At 56.0% G+C, this 495-nt stretch overlaps 1 protein-coding gene across 1 annotated transcript; it reads left to right on the top strand.

The window, feature by feature from the left end:
- Positions 1-18: 18 nt before the first annotated feature.
- LOC125527956 (barwin-like) lies at positions 19-495 on the top strand (the record flags this gene model as incomplete). Its single annotated transcript, XM_048692470.1, is given in 1 exon segment — positions 19-495. A coding segment is annotated over 1 exon segment (286 nt), but the record flags the coding sequence as incomplete, so codon positions are not given.

Genomic DNA, 495 nt, shown 5'->3' with positions numbered 1-495 from the left:
GTACGGCTGGGCGGCGTCCTGCGGCCCCGCCGGCCCCCGCGGCCAGGCGTCGTGCGGGCGGTGCATCCGGGTGACCAACACGGGGACGGGGGCGCAGATCACGGCGAGGATCGTGGACCAGTGCGCCAACGGCGGGCTGGACCTCGACTGGGACACGGTGTTCGTCAAGATCGACACCGACGGCATGGGGTACCAGAGGGGCCACCTCATCGTCAACTACGAGTTCATCGACTGCCGCGACAACCACATCAACTTCCATGGGAAGAACGAGACGCTCCCAGCCAGCACTCATGCTGTTGAGTAATTAAAAGCTACTGTAGTAGCACATGTATGATGCTCAGATGCTGCATTGTTGCGCTGTACGCACACATGTATGCATGCATGGCACGGAAGTTGAATAAATCAAACGGGAAGTGGAATAAATTTCATGTATGGATCTTATGGTTGTAAGTTGTAACAGCGGAAAGTGGAATAAATCTCAGAAATTGGCAGAAA

This window comes from Triticum urartu, unplaced genomic scaffold (genome assembly GCF_003073215.2).
Source record: "Triticum urartu cultivar G1812 unplaced genomic scaffold, Tu2.1 TuUngrouped_contig_4528, whole genome shotgun sequence".
In the NCBI taxonomy this organism is placed as follows: domain Eukaryota; kingdom Viridiplantae; phylum Streptophyta; class Magnoliopsida; order Poales; family Poaceae; genus Triticum; species Triticum urartu.
This window is presented reverse-complemented; position numbering and strand designations above follow the sequence as displayed.